At 39.0% G+C, this 26,391-nt stretch overlaps 1 protein-coding gene across 6 annotated transcripts in view; it reads right to left on the reverse strand.

The window, feature by feature from the left end:
* The window catches only part of DENND6A (DENN domain containing 6A), a 56,660-nt gene that overhangs the window by 17,962 nt on the left and 12,307 nt on the right, over positions 1–26,391 (reverse strand). For 4 of the 6 annotated variants that reach the window (XR_005601143.1, XM_039546641.1, XM_039546639.1 and 1 more), the window contains 10 exons: positions 20,349–20,387; positions 20,203–20,245; positions 14,422–14,534; positions 11,980–12,060; positions 9,992–10,097; positions 8,375–8,454; positions 6,541–6,603; positions 1,369–1,424; positions 854–976; positions 589–684 (listed from right to left, as the gene is read on the reverse strand). Coding sequence is in view for 5 of the 6 variants with exons in the window: in XM_039546639.1 (XP_039402573.1) it covers positions 589–684; positions 854–976; positions 1,369–1,424; positions 6,541–6,603; positions 8,375–8,454; positions 9,992–10,097; positions 11,980–12,060; positions 14,422–14,534; positions 20,203–20,245; positions 20,349–20,387 (800 nt within the window). In the remaining variant the exon portion in view is untranslated. Of the gene's footprint in view, positions 1–588; positions 685–853; positions 977–1,368; positions 1,425–6,540; positions 6,604–8,374; positions 8,455–9,991; positions 10,098–11,979; positions 12,061–14,421; positions 14,535–20,202; positions 20,246–20,348; positions 20,388–20,485; positions 20,724–26,391 lie in introns of those variants that run through there. The other 2 variants (XM_039546640.1, XM_039546643.1) reach the window with 2 other exon arrangements.

The following is a 26,391-nucleotide window of genomic DNA, read 5'->3' on the forward strand; positions in this document are numbered from 1 at the left end:
ATGAAGAACAATTGATCATTATCCTCTTTTTAACAGCCCTTAACATACCTGAAGACTGATCAGGTCCCCCCCTCAGTTGTCTTTTCTCAAGACTAAGCATGCTCAGCTTTGTTTTGTTTTATGTTTTTAATTCTTCTTTATAGGTTATGTTTTCTAAACCCTTTATCATATTCCTTGATCTCCTTAGGACTCTCTCCAATCTGTAGGGAGTAAAACTGAACAAAATACTTCAACTCAGGCCTCACCACTACAGGGCTGAGTGGAACAGATACTCCCGTTAATAAACCCAGAAGGATATTTGCCTTTTTCACAACTGCATCAAATTGCTGACTCATTCAATTTGTGATCCAACATAACTGCCAGATCGCTTTCAGCAGTACTAATGCCTAGCAAGTTTATTCTCCATTTTGTATAACTATAGCCTGCTGCGTCATAACACCAAAAAGAAGGGGTTTTCTTTCCAAAATGTCCAGAACCGAAGTCTCAAAAAATTAGATTTATTCTTTTTCAGTTTTCACTTTAAGCCACTGTTATGGTGCAAGAATGACCTGATCATCAACTTTTACACCTGTAATCAATCTTACTTACGGGGCCTGTGTACGAGTAGTATATTCTTTGAATTCACTGTCATGTATAGTGAAGTAGGGCCTAAAATCACTGCAGTACTTCAAAGGTGAAATACAACTGTGGAACAGAAACACAGAAGGTTAAATTAAGTATATACAGAAAGATACAGTATTTCACTTAAAGAGACACTAATAAACGTCAAATTTCTAGAGCTTCATTAGATGCTATTCAATATTCTTCTTAGATCAACAGAACTTGTACTGTACGGATGCTCTATCATATTTACCTAACAAGTGCCAGAACAGTATCTGAAGATTCAGAAGGTGATGGTGCCATAACAACAACTGGTTCTCCTAACAACACTAGTTCCCAAAGCATCTGAATGTGAAAGAATACTGGACAGAAACATCTGCAAACAGATTTATAGAAAGAGCATATAAACAATTCCAATATACTTATCACCAGAATGAATACAAATTCCAGTTAAAAGGACAGAACTAGATAAAGGACATTTAAAAACTATAGTAAACATTTTACCTGATTTTTAAGTTATTAGAACAGTTTTCCCATAAATAAATATTCAATTATATAGACCTTGCTACTTATTGTAGTTACTTTCAACCAGTGATAGATGTACTTTCCTTAAGTCATCTTAATGCAAACAATGCCTTAACAACTATTTGCAAAGATGCCGTTAAAATTAGTTGGTTAACTAGAGAGTCATGTTTCATGAAGCTCCTATTGGCCTGAGTGTGATTTGTGAATATTCAATACTACTGAAAAATAAGGCCAAATTCTTACTTGAAAAGATCCACTTCATGAACAGTAGGTAAAGCAATGGAGATCTGTGTGTCTTCCTGAAAGGCAGAAAATTAACTTTTTAGTCAGTATAAAACAAAGTATTGAATAAAAGTTGTCCTCAAATGTTTGCAGAAAGTGGGCCAAAAATGAAAAGCAGGATATGTACTATGTCATATCCATATTAGTTATTTACCTGTGCTAAGGATAAAGTAAGGATATCCATTAAGTTTGTTGCAATTGTTAGTCTTAGCCCAGGGATGATACCAAATGTTTAAGACATTTCAGCCCATGAGATTTAGGAGAAAATATAAACCAGTGGGTTTATCATATCCAGGGCTTCTGTGACCAAATATGGAACTTTTAGGGGTTTGTCCCTTAAACAGTAATTTTTGAGTCAGCTCCCCAATAGCCAAATCCTGAGGAAGCTGCACTCCACCGGCCTGCATCCTGAAATCAATGTGAAGAAATTTGACTTATTTAAAGGAACCTTGCTCCAGAGCCTGCAGTTGCTTTTGAGTAGTTTCCAGGGGAAGTTTAAGGTGATGGTTAAAGCAAAGATAAAACCATCTTTGAGCCTTAAATGGTTTTTCACTTGGTAACCTCTCTCTATGGGTGTCAACTGTAATGGTATCAACTAAGCTGCTTGAACTAACAGCCCTCTGATGCTTTAGGGTTCAACCTAGACCAGTAAGGGGTTATGACGCCACCTGCCCAGCAACTCTGTGTGCCTTAAATGCTACACTGCTGTGGCTCTCAGCCTTGATGCCAACAGCCAGCATACAAGCATCCAGATCACACCCTGATTTCCACTGCCTTCTTCTCTTTGAAAAGTAACCGCACCACTCTTCCAATCCAAAATTTTCCCCAAATCTTCTGCCAATGAGACAGTCTGCTGGGATTTCCAGAATTGTGAGTTACCGTATTATCCCTCTTAGCCTGAGCAAATGAGAGTTTTGCTACTGCTAAGCTGCATGGCAACTCCCTGACACACCAGCTTGTGTGCCTTGCCAGCAAACTCTTCAGGACTCTTCCTGTCCAAACTTTGCCTTGCAGGTAACAAATAGTGAACAGCCCTCTCCTGGAACACTCAGACATAATTAATTTAATTGCTCCTTTAAAGAGACAATACACTGCAGCTCATTAATTTAACCAGGATTTGACACACACTCATTTCAATCACAACACTGAATTGTTTTATAGCAAAAATAAAACAAGTTTATTAAACAAGAAGTCATAGGTTTAAGTCATACCAAGTATAAGGAGTAAAGATAGCAATGGTTACAAACAACAGTAAAAGTATGCTTTTACGAGTACATAAGAACTGCCATACTAGATCAAACCAAAGGACCACCTAGCCCAGTATCCCGTCTTCTAAAAGTGGCCAATGCCAGGTGCTTCAGAGGGAATGAACAGAACAGGTAATCAAATAATCCATCCCCTGCTGCCCAGCGTCTGGCAAACAGAGGCTAGGGACACCATTCCTGCCCATTCTGGCTAACAGCTATTGATGGACCTATCCTCCATGAACTTATCTAGTTCTTTTTTGAACCCTATTATAGTCTTGGCCTTCACAACATCCTCTGGCAAAGCGTTCCACAGGTTGACTGTGTAACTTAGGCAAGGTTATCATTTGCTTAAGTATGTTTTTCGCAAATATTCAGTCCCAGTAACTTCAACCCTTTGGTTGAAGGACTCAGAGTTCTGTGACTTCAAGGGTTCTCTCCCCTTGAATCCACCAAGTGATGGATAACTCAAATGACTTTTTTGCCCCTCTTATATCAGCCCAAAGTTTATCATCTCTGTTTCAAGAGCCAGGAAGGCATCTTGCTATTTTTCCCCTTCTTGTTCTTCCCATTCCCCGGCTAATTTGTACGTAAATAGAGCTTCCATTGTTTTGATTCCACACTGCTTAATTTTTACTGGAGACAGGTAGATAGTTGCCTTCCCTCCTGTCTGGGAGAAAACCTGTTTCTCCCTTTGTTTGATCACAGACTTTAAAGCACAATATCAGTTAGTATCCATAGTTCCTCAGTGTTATACATACATCCCACAATGATATTAATCATCAGTGTGTTGCAGACTTTCATAGAAGACCTTACTCGCTGCACTTTGTATACAGTGTTACCGTATTATAAATCAGTTGATCAACTGCTTACCATTTGATGCTCTGACAAACCTTTTAAATATATTATTTGAAGAGTAAGCCCATACCAAGCTTCTCTTTCCTGCTTGCAGGTAGAGCCATGCTGTCTTCACCCCTACTTGTTAGACTGATAGCTTTGTTTACCTTATATGTAAATGTGCCTTCATTGTATCTGTCTGACAACCAGGCTGGTCATACAAGCAAATACACATTCCTTTGTCTAAGGCAGACTGAGCTTACGCACTGCTTGCCAAATAAATTAAGAACATAATTTCTAGTACATATTTAACTCTCTGTACATACCCCTACATACATCACACAAGAATATTAATGATCAGTGAGTTATTAGTCTTCCATATTACATGCCACCTTTTAGGTATCTCTCATGACTCAGATGTAATGAGTATGTCAGGCCTGACAGGAGATGCTGACACAGAAGAGTGAACCACCAATGGGCCTCTGTATCATAAACCCCTTGATCAAAAAAGGGGCCGCTGGCAGGATATTTTTTGTAAGGCGTTTTCAACCTTGGAACTTGCTCCTTGGTCTAAGAGAGCCTGCACTTGATTGCCATCAGGACACAATTAGAGAAGGGGCACAGGAAGAAAATATGCTCCTGAGTTTTTATGGAGGGGTTTAAAGTAGTAGAATGACAGATTATTTAGTTGGGATTGAATTCCCAAACTGTTAGATAAATAGCCACATTCAGTGTTTTATTTTGTTTATTGCAATTGCCATAAGCACCTAGAATTGGGAACGGGTTATCTAATTTATTAATTAATAAATAATAATACCTATCTTTTATATAGTGCTTATCAGCAGCAGATCGCAAAGTGCTTCACAATCTTTAGCGTATTTACCCTCAACACTCCTGTAGAGTAGGGAAGTATTATTAATTCCAATTTTTACAGATAGGGAACTGAGGCACATAGAGGCTGACTTGCCCAAGGTCACACAGGAAGTCTTTGGCAGAGCAGAGAACTGAATCCAGGTGTCTCAAATCCCAGGCTAGTGCCCTAACCATTAGCCCATCCACAACAAATTCCATGACTCCTCTGTGACTTTTTACAAATTGGTATTTACTAATCTGATTTTACCACTGTGACAAAACCACCACTCCCTTTATAATCCACTGAAAATGAAAATAGTTTATAGGGAAAGTATCCTGACTTTTTGGTTTATGGCACTGTCACGGAGTCACAGGGTCTGGTCTATGCCCCAGCTGCTTATCAGTCTCCTAGGAGTGACTCCTTGGTGTGCCGGACCCCAAGGGCCCACACAGTTCCACACGGGCAGGCCTGTGGCCTTGAAGAGTGGGCCTTCAGCACCAGCATCCCCATCTCACTCATGGCTCACTGCAGCAAATCCAGCCAAACCAGAGTCTTGCAGGAGGCTTGTACTGTACCTCTTCAGAGCATCACGCTCTCAATGCGACAGTCAGCCTTTTTAAAACAAGGTAACCATTTATTCGTTACCTGGCACACAGCATTGCAATCCTTAGGTTAGCACAGAGAAATGAAGGTTAAAGTATAGTTCATTCTGGTTAGCCCAGAGTCCCAGCCACAGTGTAGTGAACCCCTTATTCAGGTGCTGTGTCTCTCTCACAGTCTGACCACCTTTGACAGTTTCCAGGTGAGAGCCCAGATTCATTCTAGAAGCCAACCCTTTATCCCCCAACCTTACACATCCAAGTCCTTTGTTCTCAAACTGGGGTCAATGCCCAGCTTCCCTGCTGAGAGTCAGGGAAATCCATCTCCCTCTCCATCATTGGTTGCTAGGTGTCAATGTCCTGGTTATTGGATTTTCCATTGTCTTCTTGAATTTCCCCTGATATGGAGTTGGCCTTGGCCAGTCCTTTTTAAATGACCCATTCGGGCTCCAGACAGCTCAGTGATGTAATTCCACCTCTCTCTCTAAGCCTGCTCTGAGAGCAGACTTAGTCCTCCCCACCTTCAGTAGAAATTGAAGCATACATAGGACTTGCAAAAATACTACAGAAAATTCCCTTTTCATCACAGGCCCACTCTAAAATTGTTGCATACGTCTCAAACTATTCAATAACTATTCAGGCAAACAATGCTTCATGGAAACATCTCTTAAGCCACCATATCACATTTGAGTAATATGTTCTCTCAGGTACAGCTGCCTTTTTGCTAGGCCCCAGCACCACAAAATTAAATGGCCTGTGTGGCTATGCAACCCAGAGCATGAGATGTGAAACACAGTATCAAATGCCTTTAAGGAAAACAGACATGTTGTTCTCCTTCAGATAGGTTTCTTCAAGGTGCACAATACACAAGAGCATAAAAAAATCAGGAGACTGCAGTGAAAGGATGGTCTGCAAAGATACTGAAAGGGACGTACATAAGCATTCCATCAGGCTTCTCACAGGGAACAAATTACACTGTGCTCCAATATCTGCATCAAACTTTCAATTTGTTGTCCAGATGCAAGTCAATGTGTTCAGCCTTCAGTAACTTGGGGCCTAACTATAACCAATACTGCCTCTCTTTGTGTGACAGCATAGTGTTATTGATTTTTCTTCATTTATTTTATTAAGATTGATTTCTAAAAGGGGTACATGTAGAAACAAAAATAAATAATTTAGAATGGACAGTGCTTTAAGATCAAGCTCATCAAAATTTGTACAGACAAAGAAGCCATCTCAAACTGCTTTCACTTACTCATCCAAAAAAGCAAGAAAACCGATACACCTCTACCCCGATATAATGCGACTCAATACAACATGAATTTGGATATAATGCGGTAAAGTAGTGCTCCGTGGGGGCAGGGCTGTGCACTCGGTGGATCAAAGCAAGTTCGATATAACACGGTTTCACCTATAACGCGGTAAGGTTTTTTGGCTCCTGAGGACAGCGTTATATCGAGGTAGAGGTGTATGTTGGGTATATCAGCATTAAAATACTATAATTCACATATCTAAAATACACCAAGATAGTAATAATTTAAAATCGAAAGATACAGGCTCTCTTTCAGTGGTCTGTACTATAGCAATATCTGATACCTACCTCGTGTGTGAACTGTACTATGTGGGTTGTTCCAGGCTTGTCATGACATGTTGGAATCCGCACCTTAGGAGGGAAAAAAAAGTAATTAGCTTTCCTTATATCCAACTAATTTAAGCTTAGAATACCAAGTATGAGACAACATTTTAGGCAGTGCTATTATTAAGTTTGCCTGACATTTCCCATTAGAAGACCCTGTTTTCAGTTTGTTATAAAACTTTGTCAAATTTTAACTATTTGGGCTGAAGCTTTCCATGCAGGCTGTCTGCCTCAGACTGAACTTTTTGGAAAATAATTAATAAGAGGGTACAACTTCAAAGAGTGATACTTAACTCCCCCTGACAATACTGAAAATCTAGCTAGAGAGCACAGCTACAAGAACTATATTAATGTTAAAGAATCCTACACAATATTACATGACTAAACATTTTTAAAAATAAGAATATGATTGGTTTGTTTTACCAGAGGCAAACTGAAAGTTTCATTTTAATAGGAAAAAATCCTAGTGAAAACAGAGAGCTCAGAACCTGTGGCATTTTAGAAGTTAGGAAAGAAATATACTATATAGGTTTTACACTTCGCGGTTTAAAATGGTAGTTACCATTGAGAATGTGTCTCCCAAAACCTCAGACTTCTTTATAAATATTGGTTGAAACCAAAACAAACCGAAAAATGTTTATGTAGTTCCTGACCTCACAGCCTGCAGCTGTTAGTACTGCAACCCTAAATCATATCATATTGGAAACCAGTGAGGAGTGGAGGCTCAGGAGTGCAGACTGAAACAGAGCTAGTAATTGCCTAAGCATAGTGTGTGTGGTGGGGGGGAAGCCATGATATAGCTGAAAGTGTCAGTAACAGCCTCCCACACTTTCCAAGTAACTAAATGCCAAAAAATAAAGCCATTATAAAAGAGCATTCTGTTTTCTTTTATCTGAGAATTAAATATTCAGAATTTAGAAAAACAGAAGATACTCCAAAATAAGGCAGATTCAGTTCTTGCCAATTAGAAGTTATAATAAAAACAGAACACTGCTTTATTAGTAAGAACAGTTTATTCTTCCAGAATTTTGTCTCACAGATCTCCATCTTTGGGAATGCACAGGCCTCTGGCCACAAGCCTGGAACCATTTGCTAAGAACAACTCTGCAGTCACAAACTCTGCATGCATGAAATCCATTCAAGGCTATGAAGGAATATGGCTCCCAAATGCTTCAGTTCCTATCACCATCCAACCACTGCAGTTGCTATGGTTTAGTTGTGTACTAGGTTAAGCTTTAATTGTTTTTTTTTTATTATTTTATTTTGTATTCAATATTGGGGTAGGGATAGTTTTTAAGTTGCTTAAATTCTTGGACTGCCAAGCCCCATATATTGACTGATGTGCAGATTTGTAAAATATTGTAAAACTATTAGGACAAGCCAGATTTTCCTCCAATTTCCATCAGTGTATCTCCACTGACCTGAATGGCGCTACATTCATATAATAGAAAAATTAGCCCTAAATATTTTAAAGTTTTCTCCAATGTGCCAATATATTTTGGCATGTCAATTAAATCACTATGAAAACCTCTTGGAAAGTATATTCTGGAGGAAAGATGTTGAAACAGCAATTAGCTAGCTGCTGAGGACTGCAATTTTTTTTTAAACATTTGTTTTGAACCTCTATGTAAAATATTAGTGATTAAAATTATAAATATCTATTTTAATATGTTTTCAAAGGGCTCCAGGACATTTACTCTGAATCCTCCCAATCTTAACTATGAAAACAAGGCAGAATACATTGAATATATATAGTCAATGGGGGAGGGGGAAACCCGGTAAAAAGCCATACATTTACCTTCATTATAATACCCATAATAGGCAAATTTAGTGTTTTCCCTGGGACTGGTGGTGGCCAATGATCAACATCACTACAAACTGAAAAAGAGAGTCAAATAGATACAGTGTGCTGTATATCTAGTTTATATCTCATACTCCTAGAAATTCAAATTACTTGTATACATACTGAACAATTTAAGTCTTAAATTAACATTTGTCCCCAACAGCATCACTCCCCTGAGAACTTTTCACTTAGTCATCTACTTTGTATGTCTCACATTCTGAAGACATCTTATTGCATACCATAGACAAGTTCAATGGTACATGTTATTCTAATATAAGGTTTTGTAAATTATTCATTGGTCCAATAAGAAGGTATCACTTTGTCTTCTTTTCCTTTTATTTATATTACAGTAGCAGCCAGAGGCCACAATTAGGATCAGGACTCCATTGTATTAGGTAAGTACAACTACATAGCAAGAGAAAGAAAAGGAACACATGGTTATACAGATTAGCCATGAGCACAGTTTGCAACTAAATTTTTTAAAGATAAACAATAAATATTAGTGATATGCCAATGATAAAGCCATGTGGCTAGAAAGCCTACAGGTTTTCTAGAATTTGTAGTGAATACTGTTCACTAGTTCACAGGTGCGAGCTTTAAGCACAGAAGAAAAAGTTGTTTTTTGGTCAAAGATTGGGATACAATACAGTAAAACCCTGCAGATACGCACTTCAGTAAATTGCTGAAAAAAACTGAATGTTGATTCCAAAATTGCTGTTCACTGAAGTACAAAGCAGTAAGACACTGCTCAGGGCAGAACCAGCCTGGGCAAAAAGGAGAACGTATCTCACACCTGGACCATTTATGGCATTTAGTGAAGCTCTGAGATAGTGATGAGTCACTTATTATTGGTAGTCTCCTATTGCTGTTGCTTCTGGGAGATGGAGGCAAACCCAAATTCTTAGTGTCCCCATATCAGTAGCTCCAGAAGTTCAGAGGGTCCAATGGGCATAAGGAAGCCATTAAAATGCCACTGCCTCCTCCACCTACTCTCCCTTCTCATCAGCAAAAGCTCAAGAGCCATTATATCTTTCTCTGTGACAGTGAATCAAAATTGCAAGGAGAGCAAATTACAGAGGCTGGCAACTACCTGTGTTGAGCAGGTGGTCCCCAGACTGAGAGGACAGATTTCTGGCTCTTCAATGGGGAGCATTGTGATACCCTTGGAAGGAGTCAGGTTCTACCATATTATAATCTTCTAGATCAGTGATCTCCAAACCTTTTTGATCAGCACCCCCTGCCACGCCGAAGAAAAAAAAAAAAAAAAGCCACTCAGACTCCCGCCCGAACTGCCAAAGCGCAAAAAAAAGAGTGCTCCTCCTGCCACACACTCCAAAGGATCCTCTTGCGCACCCCACTTTGGAGACCACTGTTCTAGATAATAAGTCTTCAACCCAATTTTTAAGAGTTTAACTAACAGCCCACCCAGATAGAAAATACATGCAAACTACAATCTTTTTTTCCTGTTATTAACAAGCTAGAAAATGCCATTAGTATTTAGCTTATTTATTGCATAGAATTTATGTAAGCTTTTATGAGCTTTTCCAAACCAATAAAGTGGTATTAACTAACCTGCTTCCAGGAAAGGTTCATTCTTTACAAAATATTCTGGTGCTATATGCCTAAGCACAGCGTGGAAAAGATGGATATAAGGTAGTTTGCTGATGAGAACCAAGGACTGGAATAAAGAAAGCAGCAAAATAATCCAAGATTAAATCATTTTAATTGATTCCCTTCGAAAAGTAGAAATAGGCATTTTTACCAAAAAAACCCCCCAATCATTTAGCAACAAGTGTGAGTTTTCAACCAAATGTGTAACTACAAGTAGCGACAAACAGATCTATAAATGCCAGCAGCCACCAATTTATTGTTTCAATATAGTGTAGTTTGGCTGTAAAAAACAAATGGCATGGTGTGATTGTGTGCAATACAAAGGCTTCTGTGTTAAGCTTGCTCAGTTTACTATAATTAAACAGGTGGCTTTAATAACAGCCTAACCTGCAGCTCAACCAGGAAACAAAGACAAACTGAGTTCTTTCTCGCTTGTGCATCATCACCAGTAATTTATACTCTGCAAGCCAAATTCTGCCCTCAGTTATACTTATGCAAGCTTCTAGTGAGAGTAAAGTTTAACCCTACAATTGGAATTTGGTTAACAATTCTGTTGATTAGATAAAAGCCAGAATAAAATTCAGTTAATTCTGCTGTAGTTTTGTTGGATTTGCAGGGCTAACAAGAGTGAAAAGTAGTTAAAATTATTTGTCATTGAAGTACACAAATATTACTTCAGACACAGAAAATGTGTTAAGTAAAGTGTTTTAAAAAATAAACAAAAATTTGAGCATTTTTCAGAGTAGAGCCACAACAGCACTGGTTCACACATACACGCCTTTCCATCTTTCAGATATGGGAACCTATAAAAGGTCTAGATCAGAACCAATAATGGGAAGGGAGTGGATCACGAGCTAAGAGATGTAAATATAAGAAACAACTTAGAAAAGACTGAATTCAACAGAGTTGATGTTCTTCCCCCTATTAAAATGAGTACTATTTAAAGCTTGGCCCACACTATAGCTTGAAAATGTGCTATAACAGTTCCAAAGCCATTAAGCACAGTTTTCTCAGAACAGTATTCTCCAACCATTTACTAACATGATTACTTAATTTCACCAGTGTGGACTGGAATTTTATTTATAAAATTTCTATAAGTCACCTAGTCTGAGTTACTTTCTAGTATGGTATCAGAGGGGTAGCAGTGTTAGTCTGGATCTGTAAAAGTGGCAGAGTCCTGTGGCACCTTATGCAAGCAAGAATCAGGCTAGGGATAATGAGGTTAGTTCAATCAGGGAGGATGAGGACTGTGAATGGCTAGCCAACTACAAAAGCAGTTTCTCCTCCCTTGGTGTTCACACCTCAACTGCTAGAAGAGGGCCACATCCTCCCTGATTGAACTAACCTTGTTATCCCTAGCCTGACTCTTGCTTGCATATTTATACCTGCCTCTGGAAATTTTCACTACATGCATCTGACAAAGTGGGTATTCACCCACGAAAGCTCATGCTCCAATACATCTGTTAGTCTATAAGGCGCCACAGGACTCTTTGCCGCTTTTCTAGTATGGCTTCTTCACATTGTAAGGTACATCAGCTTGATATAAGGATTTTCACCCTCAGGAATCAGAGTACCAGGAATCTATTTCTCTGATCCTATAAACTAAAACGTACAAAACCCAAACTTGCTATTGGAGTTTTTCTTCCATTTGATGGACTACTCTTACTAAAAGGTACTGTGGATACAATTATTTTGGAGATATACATGCAGACTATATAAAATAATGACTTCTGAATAACATTTATAGTGGGAAGAACACAATGAATGCCCTACACTTTTTTTTGCAGCTACAGTTCAATGGTAGGTAAGTGATATTTCATTTCTTGAGCACCAATATACTCAGAACTGTAAAGAAAAGCATGAGCACTGCTTCTGCCTTATTGAGCTTCAAGTCTAATGGGCTCTGGAATAGATGTTGTACATGTTTTTCTAGTAAGACATTTCATTACCTTCTGGAAGTAGCCTCTTTTTAATGTTTTGTCTCGAACTTGTCTAAAATATACATAGCCATAGTAATATGCAGGGTCCTTCTGTTAAAAAAATAAATAAATAAAATAAATTAAAAAAAATCAATAATTTGAAAGTAAAGACTGTTCCCTATTTTTGAACATTCTAGGTGTTATCTAAAACATCATGTTTTCTTACATACTCTAAATTTGATATATATGGTAAAGTGAAAGGATAATTTGCTTCACCCTCTTTACAGGAACTAAAAATTCTACAACTGCTTGAACAAAAAAGCTCAAGATGGACTTATTGTAGCACTAGCTGGACTTGTTTGTTCAATGTGCTTGCTGTTTCTATTATCCCTGTACCCATGTCCCCCTGAAATTTTCTGCAACCAGATTTAGTTTCCCCTGGAAAACACTATCAGAAAGTCAAATATAATGCTATAATTTGGCTCATCAACAGTTTGGCATGGATTATCAGTAAGAAAAAAAAATAAACAGGTCAATACTGAATTTTGTAAAAAAAAAAAAAAAAAAGAGAGCTATGCTACATAGTGTAAGGTTTAACAGTGAACTGAAGAGCTTCTGCTGACCTAAAAAAAAATTGTTTAAAATTTGTCACTTGACAATACAGATTATCTTAAACAACCAACAGGCATACACCATATACTTGGATTACAGTTCATATTTTACAACTAAGGCTACAATTTAGTCATGCAGTTCACAGATTCTATGACTTTACCGGACCTCCGTGACTTCTAGGGCTCCAGGAGAAGGAGGCAGAACTGTGCGCCCCTGCCCTACAAATGGGGCTGGCTGGAATCAGGACCCTGCAGCATCAGTCTGGCTGCTTCCACCAGGGGTTGCAGCCAGGGCCACATGCCCCTGCCGGGACGCTTTCACTGGGGACCACAGCCAGGGCCGAGGCCACGTGCCCCTGCCCGTTAGCTAGACCAGGGGCCATGCACCCTACTGGTGGCTTCCCAGGGCCATGTACCCCCCATCCCCGCCACGGCTTGGCAGGGCTGCAGTCGGGGCTGCGCACCCGTCCCATAGCTGCAGCCAGCTCTGGAGAGGGGGTTGTGTACTCCCCCGTGGCTGCACCCCTTGCTGCAGCCCCTGGAACTGAGGGGGGCGGGGGGCACGCAGGGCGGCACCTGTCAATCTCCCCCCCCCCCATGGGACTCCATTCCTCACCCCCTACCTATCCCTACCCCTCCCACCCACCCCCCCAAGTTACTTTTAGTAAAGTAAAGGACAGGTCACGGGCGCCATGAATTTTTGTTTATTGCCCGTGACCTATTTGTGACTTTTACTAAAAATAACTGTGATAAAAATCTTAGCCTTAGTTAAAACCTGTCTGACAAATAAGGAATCCTTCATTCTAGGCTCACTGTGGACATTTTCATTAAGTATTCAAGATTTTTCCCTTTCCTTTTCATATTTTAGTAATTTAAATCTTGGTCTCCTGATTTTGGTTTGTATTGAAATCATATGACTATGAACTAATGTTTAAAAGCACACGTTAAAAAGTTCATCTAAAACATTCCCAAATCATTAAGAAAAAGAATGCACAAACTTAAAACAAATCTATTTTAGCACAAAGTATTTAAACCATTTCCATCCACCCTAAACCCAAGAATTCACAACCTTTTCCACCTATATTTATCAATCAAGGCTTGAGTTCAGGGTTCTGTATTTTCCCAGACGTAGATGAAGATAATTAGTTTTGTAAAGGAATTCAGAAAGTGCAGCTTCGATTTAGGTGATGCCATCAATAGCTGAAAGAAAAACAGAACTCTGAATTCAGATCTTGGAAAGTGAAAAGTATTTTTATTTTTCATTAAGAAACCAAATCAATTATTTATTCAAGACCATGGATCTGACTACTTTCTATCTTTAGTGTTCAGGGCAACCCCTGGATCTGGTCATCAGTGGAATTTCCTTGTACCACACCACTTATCTAGCGATGAATAGCATATACACCTCTACCTCAATATAACGCGACCCGATATAACACGAATTTGGATATAACGCGGTAAAGCAGCGCTCCGGGGGGAGCAGGGCTGCGCACTCTGGCGGATCAAAGCAAGTTCGATATAACGCGGTTTCACCTATAACGCGGTAAGATTTTTTGGCTCCCAAGGACAGCGTTATAGCGAGGTAAAGGTGTATACAGAAAAAGCACTTAATAAAAGTGATAACTACTAGAATACTTTACAATTCAAATACTATCCACTAATATCATGCAAAAAAAAGAAGGAATTTGATGAATATTTCTCTTTGAAAATGTTTCTTAATCAGCTTCTCTAAATTAAATTTGGTCATTATGACACCACCAAAAATTCAGATCAGAATTAGGGTACCTGTGCTAAATTTTAAGTGTACTTCTGAACTTTCTGTTTTTAAACTGGGATATATTTCCTTTAGTGTATTTCCAACCTTTAAGGAAACTGGTAAGTCTCTGTCCAGCTGGTCCAGCATACAATGCAGTGAGAGCCTCCTACTAGAAGACTGTCGGAATCTAAAACAAAACTGTGTGTCTCCAAGACAACCTATGCCAAAACAAAAACAGAAAAAAAAAGGAGGAAATAATGGTATCTTGATTTTAACAGACTTTAATTGAGGGCTTGTCCACACAGAGATGATGCATCAGAGTAACTTCAGTTTGCTTGTCTTACAGTGCTTTTAGTCCACATGCAACTTTTTTTTTTTTTTTAAGTGAACTATTTGGTGTTTTGGGCCACAGAAAATAATCTTCCTTGCAAGATACCCTCTCCAGCTGTCCATAACATTCAGAAACTCTCCCTGCCACCTGCTCCCGCCCTTCCTCCAGGGTTTCTTCCCTTGCTCTCACAGACGTTGTGCAATATATGCCAAGCACTTATCACACAAGGCACATAATGATGAAAAACAGTCAGCCTTGATAGAAAGCACCATCACCTTCCTTTCAGTCTTCCAAATGCATGCTCCACTGTCATTCTGCAACTACTCAGGGTATTGTTAATCACTCCTTTCTCTTATTTACGTGTCCAGTAAAAGTTCCATAAGCCAGGGAAGCAAAGAGTATGGCTTGGTCTCCCAAAATGACAGGAGAAATCCTAACTCCTTTAGTGACCATAGTGGTTAGGGGAGTAAAAATTCCCTTGTTCATTCCAGCAAGTAGACCTGAATTTCTACCTATTTTAGCATCATGGACCTTTCTCAACCACCCTACATTAAGAATGTGATCTTCACAGTGATCAAGTAGGCCTTGCAGCACCCTGGAGAAATACCCTTTTCCTGTTGATAACGTCTTTGGCCTGGTGTGGCAGTGGTGGCTCAAAGAATAGGAACACAGGCCCCGTCTACAGCCCAATGAAGTTCAGGAGCCCCATCCATACAAAGCCACATGCATTGCAATGCTGATGACCTGGCACAGCAGCACTATCTTAACAGCATTAAACATCTCATGACAACCCCAAAGTGATTAGGCTACTGACCAGTAGCAATCAGGCATGGCGTGCTTCCACGTGGTGATGGAAACATGCCTCCCCAAGCTGAGGAGAGTTTTCATGTTGGTATTCTGCTACTGCAGCTCTAGGGTAAGCACCACACAGATATTAGGAAAGCAGAATTCCACATCCTTAAGTTCGGTGGCCTCTTGGTCCTCCTGGTTCTGCATCACTATCCTCTCCCACCAGTCAGTGGTGCTCAACTGAATGAAACTGCTCCAGAAAAATGCCCTGAGAAGGTAACTGCTCCATTTTATGTCCATCTGTAGCTATACTGCTGTGGAATCCAAAGCTGTTCAGATGCCCAGCCAAATCCATCTAACTGCACAAATGCCAATGCATGTGAATCATCCTATTCTTATTAATGACTGTTATGATCACAGCAGCGTGCCCTCCATGGTGGCTGATAACAGTTCAAAAGTGTCGCTGGCAAAATATGGATGATTTATGGATGGCAGGAGAGGAATCATGCGTTTGGTTAGTTTGACCTCAAGTCTCAAAATTCCTGTAGGTTTCAGTAAGCATCCCACAATGCACTGAGAAAAATCCCAGAGCATATAGCTGAGCAGCAGAACATTGCACCATGGGATATCTGCCCAGAATGCTGTGCAGTTAATTAAAACAAACAGAGCAGCATAGATATGATCAGCAAGGAAAGTACTTTAAGCCTGTATAACAAAGCAGTGTGGGCATACTTTATTTAAGTACAGTTAATGTGCTGGATTCAGACCTAACAAATTAATCCAATGTAAGGTGTCCATGTAGACAAGCCCTGAAAGTAAGTTATCCTTAGAATCATTAACACCAAATGACTACACATATTGTCATATTGTTCAGGACGCAAAGGCTATTTATTTAACAGCTTCTTTCTACTTATGTAATTTAACTGAGAAGGTAGGTGAATGTTCTTTCTACAACCATCTATGCAGCATCAAACACAAGACGACTGTTTGGTTTTTAACTGTAGTTACTTCAATCTAAACTCCGCTCTTCTGTTTCTCAGGTGATTAGAACTAAAGGAAAAAAAGCAGTTATGTCACTAGTGTTTTATTTAATTAACTCTTACTTTTATGGCCACTGCAGTATATTTAGTAACTTCAATAATGTCTTAAACCGATTTCTGATCATGGTTGTTGAAAGTAAAATAGGCAAGTTAAATTAATTGGCACAGAAATGAACAAATAATAGAAATGCTGTACAAAAGTAAGACAAAGTGCAAAGTGGACAGCATAAGTATGTTTCGCCTCCACTTGTCACCAGCATCTGTTTCAATTATTTTGAAAGACAAAGTACGAGGCAGGTCTGCATAACAAACTAAGGAAAAATAAAATTCATATTTTGCTCTGAAAGTAATCTATTACCACTACAAAGTCTACTTACATTATATTCTAGAAACAAAAGAAACTTGTCTTAATACAGTGCATATATCAACTGATAACTTTTCAACAAAATTCATTGTCACACAGCCTGATACATTCTATGCCCTCTATGCCATGAAAGGCCTGATAGCTTGCAGCTGAATCAAGAGACACAGTCTAACAACCTCCTACAAAATTTGTTCTTATGTTGTATTAAGCTTTCCTGCTCAGATTTAAAGCCTAACAAAAAACATCTTCAAGTTGTATAGCTTTTATTTTATTTGTTAATATAAACAATTTTCCAGGCTAAACCTCTGGAATAGCGTTTTCATCCCGGGAAGGACTCTCATGATCTATATTTTTTTTCATACACGACCATTATGATAGGAACTCTAAAGTAAGTCTCACTATCAGCAACAAACAATGGTTTCTCTCCTCAAATTAATCCAGTTTTATACACTATACTCCTAGGATAATTTAACTTATTATTTCTAAAAGTATGTTAGTACTATTTTTGAGTTTAAAGTTAGGTTTTATTTTTGATACATTATACTTTCCTGTGTGACTTATAAGTGTTGGATAAATTTGCAACCATTAACATTTATAGTAATCTCGGGTGAGGGTAATATATTTCATGATTCAGAATGTAAACCAATTATATGCAGGACTCAGGAAGGAACTGCTCCTCTACCACAGGTATAAGAACAAAGAAAATATATTATCTCACTTTTAGTCACAAGACAATAGGCAAAAATAAGGGTAACCAAATTGTAAAAGTTACGTAACAGCTAAAAACTTTTGGCAGAGCATATTAACAGCAAACCTGTTTTCCCACATCCTTCCTCTTAAAAATTACAGAATCCGAACTTTGCAGGGGGCCCAAGTTGCTAATCACAAGTCTTCAACTCCCTTTGGAAGTTGAGAAGGAAGAGGATAAGTGAAAGAAGAGTTCAGCAAGCAGGACCACACACAGTAATAGAGGAAAGAATTACAGAAACAGAAGACAGAGAGCCTAGCATTCTACTTCTAGACATGCTTTTATAACAATGAAATACAGACTTTTAACAAGTTAGAAGCATTTAATTCTTTCCATCCAATATTCCCACCTCCTACTAACCTTAAATATTTAACCTCGGAGCCCCCGTCTCCCCATCTGTATAACCCACCCATTTCATAGTTATATTGGGAGGTTTAGTCACTGTTTATAAAATGCTTTGAGACCATCAGGTGGAAAGAAAAGCACACTTTTGACAAGCTAACATTCCTAATAATTCACTTACACATAATAAACTGGGGTTCCTACAGATTAGCGCAGTACAAATAACTAGATTTTAATATTTTAAATTAGGGCTGTCAATTAATCGCAGTTAACTTATGTGATTAACTAAAAAAATTAACTGCGATTAAAAAAACGAATTGCAGTTTTAATTGCACTGTTAAACAACAGAATACCAATTGAAATTTATTAAATATTTTTGGATGTTTTTCTACAATTTCATATATTATTCTGTGTTGTAATTGAAATCAAAGTGTATCTTGTTTATTTCACATATTTCCACTGTAAAAAATGATAAAAGAAATAGTATTTTTCAATTCACCTCATACAAGTACTGTAGTGCAATCTGTCATGAAAGTGCAACTTACAAATGTAGCTTTTTTTTGTTACATAACTTCACTCAAACACAAAACAATGTAAAACTTCAAAACCTACAAAAGTCCACTCAGTCCTACTTCTTCTTCAGACAATTGCTAAGACAAACAAGTTTGTTTACATTTACAGGAGATAATGCTGCCCATGTCTTATTTACAATGTCACCAGAAAGGGAGAACAGGCATTTGCATGGCACTTTTGTAGCTGGCACTACAAGGTATTTACATGCCAGATATGCTAGACATTTGTAGGCCCCTTCATGCTTCGACCACCATTCCAGAAGACATGCTTCCATGTTGATACGCTTATTAAAAAAATGTGTTAATTAAATCTGTGACTGAACTCCTTGGAGGAGAATTTTATGTCCCCTGTTCTATTTTACCTGCATTCTGCCACATATTTCTTGTTATAGCAGTCTTGGATGATGACCGAACACAGGTTGTTCATTTTAAGTTGTTCACTGAAGATATGACAAAATGCAAAGAAAGTACCAATGTGAGATTTCTAAAGATAGCTACAGCACTTGACCCAAGGTTTAAGAATCTGAAGTGCCTTCCAAAATCTGAGAGGGACGAGGCGTGGAGCATGCTTTCAGAAGTCTTAAAAGAGCAACACTCTGATCCGGAAACTACAGAACCCGAACCACCAAAAAAGAAAATCAACCTTCTACTGGTAGCACCTGACTCAGATAATGAAAATGAACATGCATCAGTCCACACTGCTTTGAATTGTTATCGAGCAGAACCTGTCATCAGCATGGACGCATGTCCCTTGGAATGATGGTTGAAGCATGAAGGGACATATGAATCTTTAGCGCATCTGGCACGTAAATATCTTGTGACACCAGCTACAAAAGTGCCATAAGAATGCCTGTTCTCACTTTCAGGTTAGATTGTAACCAAGAAGCAGGCAGCATTATCTTCTTCAAATGTAAACAAACTTGTTTGTCTGAGCAATTGGCTGAACAAGAAGTAGGACTGAGTGGACTTGCAGGATCTAAAATTTTACATTGTACATAATTCTACATTTGTAAGTTCAACTTTCATGATAAAATATCAGAGGAGTAGCCGTGTTAGTCTGGATCTGTAAAAGCAGCAAAGAGTCCCGTGGCACCTTATAGACTAACAGACGAATTGGAACATGAGCTTTCGTGGGTGAATAAATGCATCTGACGAAGTGGGTATTCACCCACAAAAGCTTATGCTCCAATATGTCTGTTAGTCTATAAGGTGCCACAGGACTCTTTGCTGCTTCCATGATAAAGGGACTGCACTAGAGTACTTGTATTAGGTAAATTGAAAAATACTATTTCTTTTGTTTTTATACAGGGAAAATACTTGTAATCAAAAATAAACAAAGTGAGCACTGTACACTTTGTGTTCTGTGTTGTAATTGAAATCAATATATTTGAAAATGTAGAAAACATCCAAAAATATTTAAATAAATTGTATTCTATTGTTGTTTAACAGCGCGATTAATCGTGTGATTAATTTTTTTAAATCGCTTGACAGCCCTATTTTAAATTAAGGTAAACTGTGAATTTCCTGGTTTGTAATGCTTGGGGGTGGGGATGGGGGTGGATAATCACAACATTCCTTGTAATGCAGGTTTACCCTAAATTACTGATAAGTACGGTCAAACTTAACTCTATCTTAGTATAGTTTGAGCTGGAAATAGAACACACACCGATTTCAGATGACAAAGTAAAGGAAGCATTTACCTGAATTGGAATCTGGAAAAGACAAATAGCAAATACTGGTTTTCTGGAATGGAAAAAAAATAACGGAGCAGTTTTATTTCCTGAAACACACAATTTTAAAGTTACATACTATGTACTGTACTGTATATGTAATAGCTCTTACTCACCTCTTTATCTGTAAGTTTTGAATGCTGAGGATATATTACCTACAAAAAAAAAAAGTTATTTTGTTTGACAACAGAATGGATAACTTTAGACTGTAATAAGATCATCTTTTAAATAGTTGCTATGATGCAGTACTCACTGACTTGTCCATGTCTATCATAGTTTCAGTATATGGTAGTGAAATCACATTTCACAACACTATCCTTTTTCCATCTGCTAGAGTTTGACTTTCACACTCCTCAAAATCAGTGCTCTTTCCTACTCAGATAGTCTTCATTATCACAGCTGCTAGTTATATCATAACTTGTCTTCTCAACGAGTCACTGTAAAAACCTTACTGGTGCAAAAAAATGTAAGCTTACTGTCTCTCCCCACATCTGGAAAAAAAAAAAAAGGTAGAAATTGACTGAATAAGGATGGTAACTAGTTAGAGTATGTTTGTTGAGAATCAGTGTTTGCTCCAGGCTACATCATCCCTTAACTAGATAAAGTTAACACAATTGTCACTGCAGCCACTTGAGGTGATAAAAAACAAAATTGTGTGCATGAAGCAACTGAAGAGAGACAAAGTACAGACTTGGCTTTTGAAATAAACGCACAGCCTACTCTTCATATGTCCTTTCACCAATCTGACATCCTGTCTATTGTTTTTCTGAAAGCCACCTGGATAAATAGGGCAGGTATGTTCCAAAGTTTAAAACACTTAGGGTGGAATCATGGCCCCACTCAAGTCAATGGAAAGACTCCCATAACTTTAATGGAGATCAAGATTTTGCCCTTTAACTTAAAACTCGAATTGTATTTACAGAGATGAGTCAAATGTTACAGCAGCAAGAAGGCAAAATATTTTATATTTAGACAGACCAGTACACTGAAGATTTATCTTGAGGTAATTAGAAGTATATACAAAAACTGCTTTAAAAAAAATCTTAAGATTGCAAAGACTTCCCTTTCCTTCCTGGATCATCTAGAGAACATAATTGCTTGCACAGCCCTCATCATGCTCATTAAATTTACAGGTCTGCATTAAGATAATTACTGTAATCACATTTCATTCTTCGAGGCTTCAGCCAGTCACCTATAGAGGTCAGGAAAGAATCCGCCCCCCCCCCTATACAGCCATTCCTGTATGTATTCTGGGGGTGGGTTTTACCTTCCTCTGAAGCATTATAAATCAGCACTTTGAGGTGGTTCCAAGAATCCTCTTTATACTTGTCTGGCTAGCAAGTCTTGCTCACATGCTCTAGGTCATACAGATAGTCAAATACGGGGTCAGGAAAGAGTTCTTCCCCAGGTCAGATTGGCAGGGATCTCACTTTTTTTTTGCCTTCCTCTGTAGCATGACACATGGTTCATATACTGGGAACATATACTTAGTATCTCACCTAATCAATTCTTGCTATTGTAGGGGCCTCAGACACTGGTAGCACCTTAGTCTTTCCTATTGTCTGCCCATTGGACACAGTTTAGTCTCCTGAGGACTGAAGTGCTTTGGTCCAACTAAAGCCTTTGCTTTTAGGGTATCTGGGTGAAATTTAATTGCCTGTGATATACTGGAGGTCAGACTAAATGATAGGATGGTTCCTTCTGGCCTTAAGTTCTATGAAACTATGAGACTAGCTCTTAAAAATCTGGAAGTATCATAATCAAGGTCAACCCTGCAACTTTAATTTTACAGTCTTTAAGTACATAATTATGTACTAATTTTTCCACAAGGGAAGCTTGCCTCCATCCTAGGATGGCAGTATGAGACCTGGCTTAATAATAAGGGTTATAAACTTCATATAATTAATACTAGTCAGTGATAACGGTGAAGACATGAATTCTTGATCTCCCGACTCCCAGCCCAGCGTACCCTCCTCTAGGCCAAAGGATATTTTGATGAGGGAGAGCAGCAACAGCTGCTGCCACCATTTTGTCATATCCCTAAAGAGTTTTTGGGCTATGTGGTCATTTCAAAATGATGCAGGAGGCTCAGTGAGCTTGGAGGATGCACAACGCAGATGGATGCATCAATAAATAAAGTGACAAGTGCTGAACAAGTTCTACTGCATGTATACAAATGGCAAATTTCTGAAGCTTGTAAAGTGACAAAATCTTAATGGATTTTCAGTGACATCAGAAGACACCTCTCCAACCTTAAGATCAGCCCCCTGCCAAATTTCAAATTCCTAGCACCCCATGGTTTGGAACAGTACTGTTTCAGATAAAACTACAAAACAACTTAACTTTGGCAAACAAATCCATTTTTCCCTAACTTTGTTTTCAGAAACAGCTAAACTTGTTTTGCTAAATTTTTTTCCAAATATTTCAACAGAACGCTCTAAAGACTAAGTATGAAAAAGTTCAACCCAAGCAATTAACCTTTCCGAAGAGCTCAATTCAGTTGGAAACAGTGAATATATAATGGGAGTAGTAAGCAACCTTAATATAATTGCTGCTACAAACTCCATCTTTAACAACTTAAGTCCTGTTACTAAAAATCTGACAAACACACACACACGATCTTCTCTTTCACACACACAAGAGAATAACTTAATGCCCCACTGAAATCCAGTTTGTTTTTTTATTAAATTTTAGCACTCCAATAGTTTAGAATAGGAAGTTTATACTGTCTCCAGCTGAAAATGCAGGGGAAATATAAGTAGGATTAATGTAATTATCAACACCGCAATATGTCATTGTGCCATTCCAAGATTATCCCTAATCTCCACCCCGTTTAGAGTTTTAAGCGGTCCCACTTCTTCTTTCTTGGTTTTCTTCCTATTTATATGGCTAAAAAACCGTTTGCTATTGGTTTTAATCCCCTTCGCTAGGTCCATCTCCACTTGTCGCTTTGCCTTTCTCACAGCTTCCCTGCACCCTCTGACCTCAATAAGGTAGGTTTCCTTGCTGATCCCTCCCATTTTCCACTCCTGGTACGCGGTCTTGGGTTGCATTAGGCGAGGTATTTCTAGTAGGGATAAGGAGGTGCTAGTCCCGTTATATAAGGCGTTGGTGAGACCTCATTTGGAGTATTGTGTGCAGTTTTGGTCTCCCATGTTTAAGAAGGATGAATTCAAACTGGAACGGGTACAAAGAAGGGCCACTAGAATGATCCGAGGAATGGAAGGCCTTTCGTATGAAAGGAGACTTGAGGAGCTCGGTTTGTTTTCCTTAACCAAAAGAAGGATAAGAGGAGATATGATCACACTCTTTAAATATATCAGAGGGATAAATACCAGGGAAGGAGAGGAATTATTTCAGCTCAGTGCTAATGTGGACACGAGGACAAACGGATATAAATTGTCAGTCAGGAAATTCAGGCTTGAAATTAGACGAAGGTTTCTAACCATCAGGGGAGTGCAATACTGGAACAGCCTACCGAGGGAAACAGTGGGGGTGAAGGACCTCCATGACTTTAAGATTAAGCTAGATAAGTTTATGGAGGAGATGGTATGATAGGATAACGGGCTTAGTCAATAGGTCAATTAAGTGCCACACTGGTAAATAGTACAATGGGTCATTGGTATGATATAATCTTTTCCAGAGGGTTTGGCTGGAGAATCTTGCCCGCATGCTCGGGGTTCAGCTGACCGCCATATTTGGGGTCGGGAAGGAATTTTCCTCCAGGGAAGATTGGCAATGGCCCTGGAGGTTTTTCGCCTTCCTCCAAAGCATGGGGCAGGGGTCGCTTGCTAAGGAGTGGGTGGATCGGCTTATGTGGCCTGCATCTTGCAGGAGGTCAGACTAGATGATCATAATGGTCCCTTCTGATCTTGAATTCTATGATTCTATGTCCAGGATACAGGAATTTCATTCTACCAATGCAAAAAGTGCCAAATTTTATTAATCACGGATAGACAGCACCTCATTTCTCTCATGAGAAGTGCAAGATCTCCAGCAGCATACCAATCCCCGATAACAGGCTGGAGCACTGATTCAATAAAAACTCAGAAGGAAAACTGCCATATACCAAGTCACCAACACTACCTGTAGCAGAAGTAGCCTGGGTTTTCATTAGTCTCCCTTTCTATTATTAAATGGGCCTCATCCTTTTCAGATCTCAAACAGAGCACATCACAGACAGAAGTAGCATGGATGTTAGCAGCACAGAAATGTAGGCCTTATCTATATAGAAAATGCACGAGTTTAAACTATTATTTAAAATATCAATTTAGTTAAACTGGTGCAACACTTAATACAGACACACTCTTATTTAGATCAGTTTACATCTGATTATAGGCAGCACAAGTAGCAACATCTCTAATTAAGGCTGCCTGAAACTTTCTGTTATAAGATTGTTTGGGGTTTTTTGGTTGGTTTTTTTTTTTTTTGGAAGGAGGTGGGGGGCCAGTTGCCTATACCTTTACCAAACTGGTTGGTTGGAAATTCTCCATACTTGGTGCCTACCTCAGACAATTCTTTTTTGGGGGGGGCTAGGGGGGGCAGAGGGGAAGGGGAAAAGGGAGGGGGAGTGTTCAGCTAAAACAATTCAGATATTTCTCAGAATGAGACATGGGAAATATATGTTGTTTTCCCCATATTAATTTTTTTACCACTATTATGTTGAGAAACTTTGGTGTCTCCATGCTTTAGAAGAAATACTTGAAGTTTGTCAGGAGGTGGGGGGTCACCAAGCTGTCAAGGATGTGCCTTTTGGGGCCACCATGAAAGTCAGCTAAAATTTGTCCACATTATAATCCTCTGAAAAAATCTCCATTTGCATATGCTCAGTAGAGACTTGCTGGAATTTGACAGCTTAATTCTCTGAAGATTCCATCAGTACTGAGTATGCTCCGTACTTCACACCTAACAGATGTTAACTGGACTGTGCATGCACTAACCCAACAGAGCAAGGGTAGGCAACCTGCAGCACGTGAGCTGATTTTCAGTGGCACTCACACTGCCTGGGTCCTGGCCACCGATCCAGGGGACTCTGCATTTTAATTTAATTTTAAATGAAGCTTCTTAAATATTTTAAAAACCTTATTTACTTTATATACAATAGTTTAGTTATATATTATAGACTTATAGAAAGAGACCTTCTAAAAACTTTAAAATGTATTACTGGCACGCAAAACCTTAAATCAGAATGAATAAATGAAGACTCGGCAAGCCACCTCTGAAAGGTTGCCGAACCCTGCAACAGAGGAACTAAGCATGCTCCATTCCAGGACTGCAGGGATGAAGGCAACACTTTCCCTGCATTTGACCCTTCTGGTGACTGGTGTAGTGCCAAGTACCAGAACTGGGAACAAATGTTCCCAATGCTCCCATTGTTGGTGCCCAGGCAACAAGGAGGAGGAGGAAACTGCCTGATTTGAAGGCAGAGGGGTGAGAAATGGGGGGGAGGAATACAATGAGGGGACAAAGGGGCAGGATCAGAGGGGAACAGAACTGAGGGGAGGACAGGGTAAAAATAGGAGACAGGGATACCCAAAGAACTGGGAGGGGAGGGGGGGAGACAAAGACAAGAACAGGGGACACAGGCAGAAGCACAGAAAGCGGCTGAGGACAGGGGAATAGCAGCAGTGGAGGGGAGAGGCCGGAGATGACAGGGGCAAAAGGGTCTGTAACCACTATAGATCATTGTGGAAAGTTTTGGTTTATATTAATTGCCTTATATCACATAGGAAGTGTGGCAGAGGCAGGGATAGAATCTAATTTGCTATAATGGCATTCAAATACCTTAACCATGAATACCAGCGTTTCAGCAAACCAGCGCTAATAAAACCCCACAATTCATAAATAAAGACAATGCAAAGTGATTTGAAAATAGTGGGCATTGGACACAACCAAATTTTACAGGCTATTTGAAAAGAATATATATATATATATATATAAAAAGACAGCCTTACTGAGTACTTTGCAGACTTGATATTTTCTATATATGCAAGGTACTGTATTGCTCCCTCTTCCCTTTGAAAGAGTTTCAGGAAAGAAGACCAGGTGTGTGGTTCATTAGTTCCAGTTTAGAGAAAAAAAATGTTCACTTTGTAACTTTCAAACCTTTTGGTATCTCATAGGGTTGAGAAAGTTACCTGTACTTTGTTACTCAAGATG

This window comes from Mauremys reevesii, linkage group 7 (assembly GCF_016161935.1).
Source record: "Mauremys reevesii isolate NIE-2019 linkage group 7, ASM1616193v1, whole genome shotgun sequence".
NCBI lineage: Eukaryota > Metazoa > Chordata > Testudines > Geoemydidae > Mauremys > Mauremys reevesii.